The 1,962-nt window shown below is 49.6% G+C and overlaps 1 protein-coding gene across 1 annotated transcript in view; it reads left to right on the plus strand.

Moving 5' to 3' along the window:
* LOC111981063 (rho GTPase-activating protein 23-like) overlaps nucleotides 1–1,962 on the plus strand; it is an 8,807-nt gene that overhangs the window by 4,773 nt on the left and 2,072 nt on the right. Inside the window, exons 4-5 of the mRNA XM_070433690.1 lie at nucleotides 1,350–1,381; nucleotides 1,612–1,959. Coding sequence (XP_070289791.1) covers nucleotides 1,350–1,381; nucleotides 1,612–1,959 — 380 coding nt within the window. The remainder of the gene's footprint in view (nucleotides 1–1,349; nucleotides 1,382–1,611; nucleotides 1,960–1,962) is intronic.

A 1,962-nucleotide genomic window follows, 5' to 3' on the forward strand; every position in this document is an offset into this window, starting at 1 on the left:
TGATGAAACATGTATGAGTGAGACCATTTGAGTGAGAGCTTGGTGAGTGTGAGTGAGCATGTGTGAGTGAGAGCGAGATCCAGTGAGTGTGCAGCTAGTGTGTGAGTGAGTGCTACTGAGAGCTAGTGAGTGAGAGCTAGTGAGTGAGAGCTATGAGTGTTAGCTAGTGAGTGTGAGTGAATGAAAGTGAGAGCTATGATGTGATAGAGCTAGTGAGTGTGAGTTAGAAGGCTAGTGAGTGAGCGAGACCGGTGAGAGAGACCGTGTGAGCTAGTGAGTGAGCAGCGAGAGTGCGAGCTTGTGAGTGAGTCCTAGTGAGAGCTTGTGCGAGTGAGAGCTGAGTGAGGCTAAGTGGAAGTAGTGAAGTGTGAGTGAGAGTAAGTGAGGGCTAAGTGAGTGAATGAAGGTGAGTGAGAGCTAGTGAATGAAAACCTGGTGAGGGAGAGCTAGTGAGTGAGTGAGAGCTATGAGTGAGTGTGAGTGAGAGCTAGTGAATGAAACCTGGTGAGTGAGAAGCTAGTGCAGGAAGCTAGTGAGTGAAAGCTGCGTGAATGAGAGCTAGTGAGAGTGAGAAGCTAGTGAGTGATTAGTGAGAGATAGTGAGTGGGATGAGAGCCTATAGTGAGTGAGAGCTAGTGAGTGAGAGCTAGTGAGTGAGAGCTAGTGAGTGAGAGCTAGTGAGTGTGAGCTAGTGAGTGAGAGCTAGTGAGTGAGAGCTTGTGAGTGAGAGGTAGTGAGTGAGAGCTAGTGAGTGAGCGGGAGTGAGTGAGAGCAAGGGTGTGAGTGTGCGATCAAGTGTGTGGTGATTGAAAAACCCTTTACTCAACCTTGTTTTCTGCCTTCCCTCCTCCCGACGCTTCCTTCACCAGTTGATGTCATCAGTGTTTGCCGTGATGTCATCAGTGTGTGCTGTGATTCCTTAATGCTGTTGTTTTTCCCCACCCTCGCCCCTCTCTCCAACAACCCTTGTCACATACCAGTCAGTTTGATCAACTCCGTGACAATCAGTGGTTAGTGATGACACGTTGTTCTGTGTGTTAATGGTGTGTGACCAGTGTCTGTATGGTTCTGTTCCCCAGGGGAAGGTGACGGGTAGAGGGTGGGCACAGAGGAGTCACAACTCTCTCCTAATTGGATTGGTGTTACATTAGAGCAGTCATATTTCCTGTGTTATAACAGTGTCAAAATGGTGTGTTTTAAAAGCTCGAGCAGAAAGGTTTGTTTTCTGAGCAGCAGCTCTGTGCCCCCCCCTATCACTGCCATTCACGCTCCTCCTCCCCTCCCATGTAACACAGACCAGCYTMACAGTGTACCTTCCCCTCTGACCCTCTCTCTTTGTCCTCTCTTAGACTCAACCAACAGTGACTCAGCTAAATCTAAGGTAAGACCTCAGATAGCCAACTATGCTGTTTTACACCTTTTTTWAAAAACTTCTGGCCACTCATATCACACAGGGCAGCTTCACAGACACAAAACAATCTTCTTCACGACCACAAAAAAACATTCAAAGAGCTGAAGCAAGTAACAACATTTTTCTTCACACCATCTAGTTATGGTTGAGGTTGTGTAAATCATCCGACCTTTGACCTATGTGACTTTGTTTTGTCTCAGGGGTCGTGGGGGTCAAAGCGAGACCTCACTGCCAAGGACTTTCTGACCCTGTCCATCATGTCCGCCGTCACCGGACGCAAGCGCAGGAATCGCCACAATGGCCGCCTCGTGGGCAGCAGCACAGACGACGACTCGGAGCACGAGCCAATCAAAGTCAGCCACCTGGGGGCGGAGGAGGGAGAAGAGGCGGGGCTGGTGGTGGCAGGAACAGACACTGCCCCACGAGCAGAGGGAGAGGAGGAGGAAGATGAGGAGGAGGAAGAAGAAGAGTCTGTAGTAGAGAGAGTGAGAGAGAAGGTAGAGGAGGTGATAGTTCCCAGCATGCCATGCGGTAGTGAGAAAGAGAAAGCA

The sequence above is a fragment of the Salvelinus sp. IW2-2015 genome, linkage group LG20 (assembly GCF_002910315.2).
Source record: "Salvelinus sp. IW2-2015 linkage group LG20, ASM291031v2, whole genome shotgun sequence".
In the NCBI taxonomy this organism is placed as follows: domain Eukaryota; kingdom Metazoa; phylum Chordata; class Actinopteri; order Salmoniformes; family Salmonidae; genus Salvelinus; species Salvelinus sp. IW2-2015.